Here is a 1134-nt window from a genome sequence, read left to right on the forward strand (position 1 = left end):
TGCTCGGGCAGTGCGGGCTCCGAGTGCCCGGGAAACGCGCTGCCATCTCTGGGAGTACTTCGGGCCGCACGTGCAGCGCTGTGGACAGGACCGAATGCCGGCCAGGCGGTTCCGACTCAGAGCCTCGCCCCTCCAGAAGAGCCCTCGGTGCGCCCGCAGAGATGCCCGTTCCTGACCGCAAGCCGCATGGCAGTCTTGCCCCCCCAGGCTCTCCTCTGTGGCACCGGCCTCTGTGGCTGTTGGTGGCCCTGGGCCCGCCTCCCAGCCAGTCCCTCACCAGGGCCGCCTCGACACCACAGGACACCCCGGCAAAACACTCCTCCGCAGGAGCAAAGAACAGATCCACAGTCTGGCCCTGAGCCGCCGTGGAAGCCGAATTTCTTCTTAATGATTCTTTCAAATATGCAAGCACTTTGGTGCCACTGTGAAGCCAGGCCTCACTCAGGTCACTTTTCATTTCCAATGATAATGTCTCATTTTGTAAATTTCCATGAACATCACCCGCAGGCTGCTTCGCCCAGGAAGGGACGCCTGGTGGGCGAGGGCTCTCCTGTGTTCGAAGGCTACACGGTCGCTTGGCCGAGTCCCCTGGCGGCACTTTCACGAGGCAGGTGCCCAGAGTCCCTGTCCCGTCCCTCATGCTGCGTTTCTGCGGTGGGGGCCCCAGGACACGCCTGTGCCAGTCGGTGGAAGGTCGTCAATGGATCTCGATATGAACCTGGAACAGACAACCACATTGAAGTGTCACAGTGACGAGGAGTCCAAGAGAGTCACACACAGCTATTTCCTAACAAACAGGAAGGCCTCTCGTACACGAGCCCTACTTTTGATGGAAAACAGGATGACAACCTGCCAATGAAAGAGTACAACGAGAAGAACAGCACTGCATTCACATAGCTTCCGAACAGCACTTAAACATAACGCTGGGTTTGTTTTTGCACAGCAGCAGTTGTTTGTGTTGGTTTAATAAAGTGCCCTCCCTGTGACCAGGATGGAACTGGACGAGGCCATGGTGCCGCCAAGGACTTCCCTGCAGGGTCCCAATGAGATGACGCTCAGAGCTCCGCTGGGACGAGCCACTCCAAGGAGCCGAGGCGACTTTACTTTTGGGTCCGGTGTTGACCAAGCCCTCCC

General features: G+C 58.2%; 1 protein-coding gene across 1 annotated transcript in view; it reads right to left on the minus strand.

Moving 5' to 3' along the window:
• FAM220A (family with sequence similarity 220, member A) overlaps positions 1–756 on the minus strand; it is a 1138-nt gene extending 382 nt beyond the window's left edge. Inside the window, exon 1 of the mRNA XM_014550326.1 lies at positions 4–756. Coding sequence (XP_014405812.1) covers positions 4–640 — 637 coding nt within the window. The 5' untranslated portion in view covers positions 641–756. The remainder of the gene's footprint in view (positions 1–3) is intronic.
• Positions 757–1134: the final 378 nt, after the last annotated feature.

The sequence above is a fragment of the Myotis brandtii genome, unplaced genomic scaffold, assembly GCF_000412655.1.
Source record: "Myotis brandtii unplaced genomic scaffold, ASM41265v1 scaffold6, whole genome shotgun sequence".
NCBI classification, from domain to species: domain Eukaryota; kingdom Metazoa; phylum Chordata; class Mammalia; order Chiroptera; family Vespertilionidae; genus Myotis; species Myotis brandtii.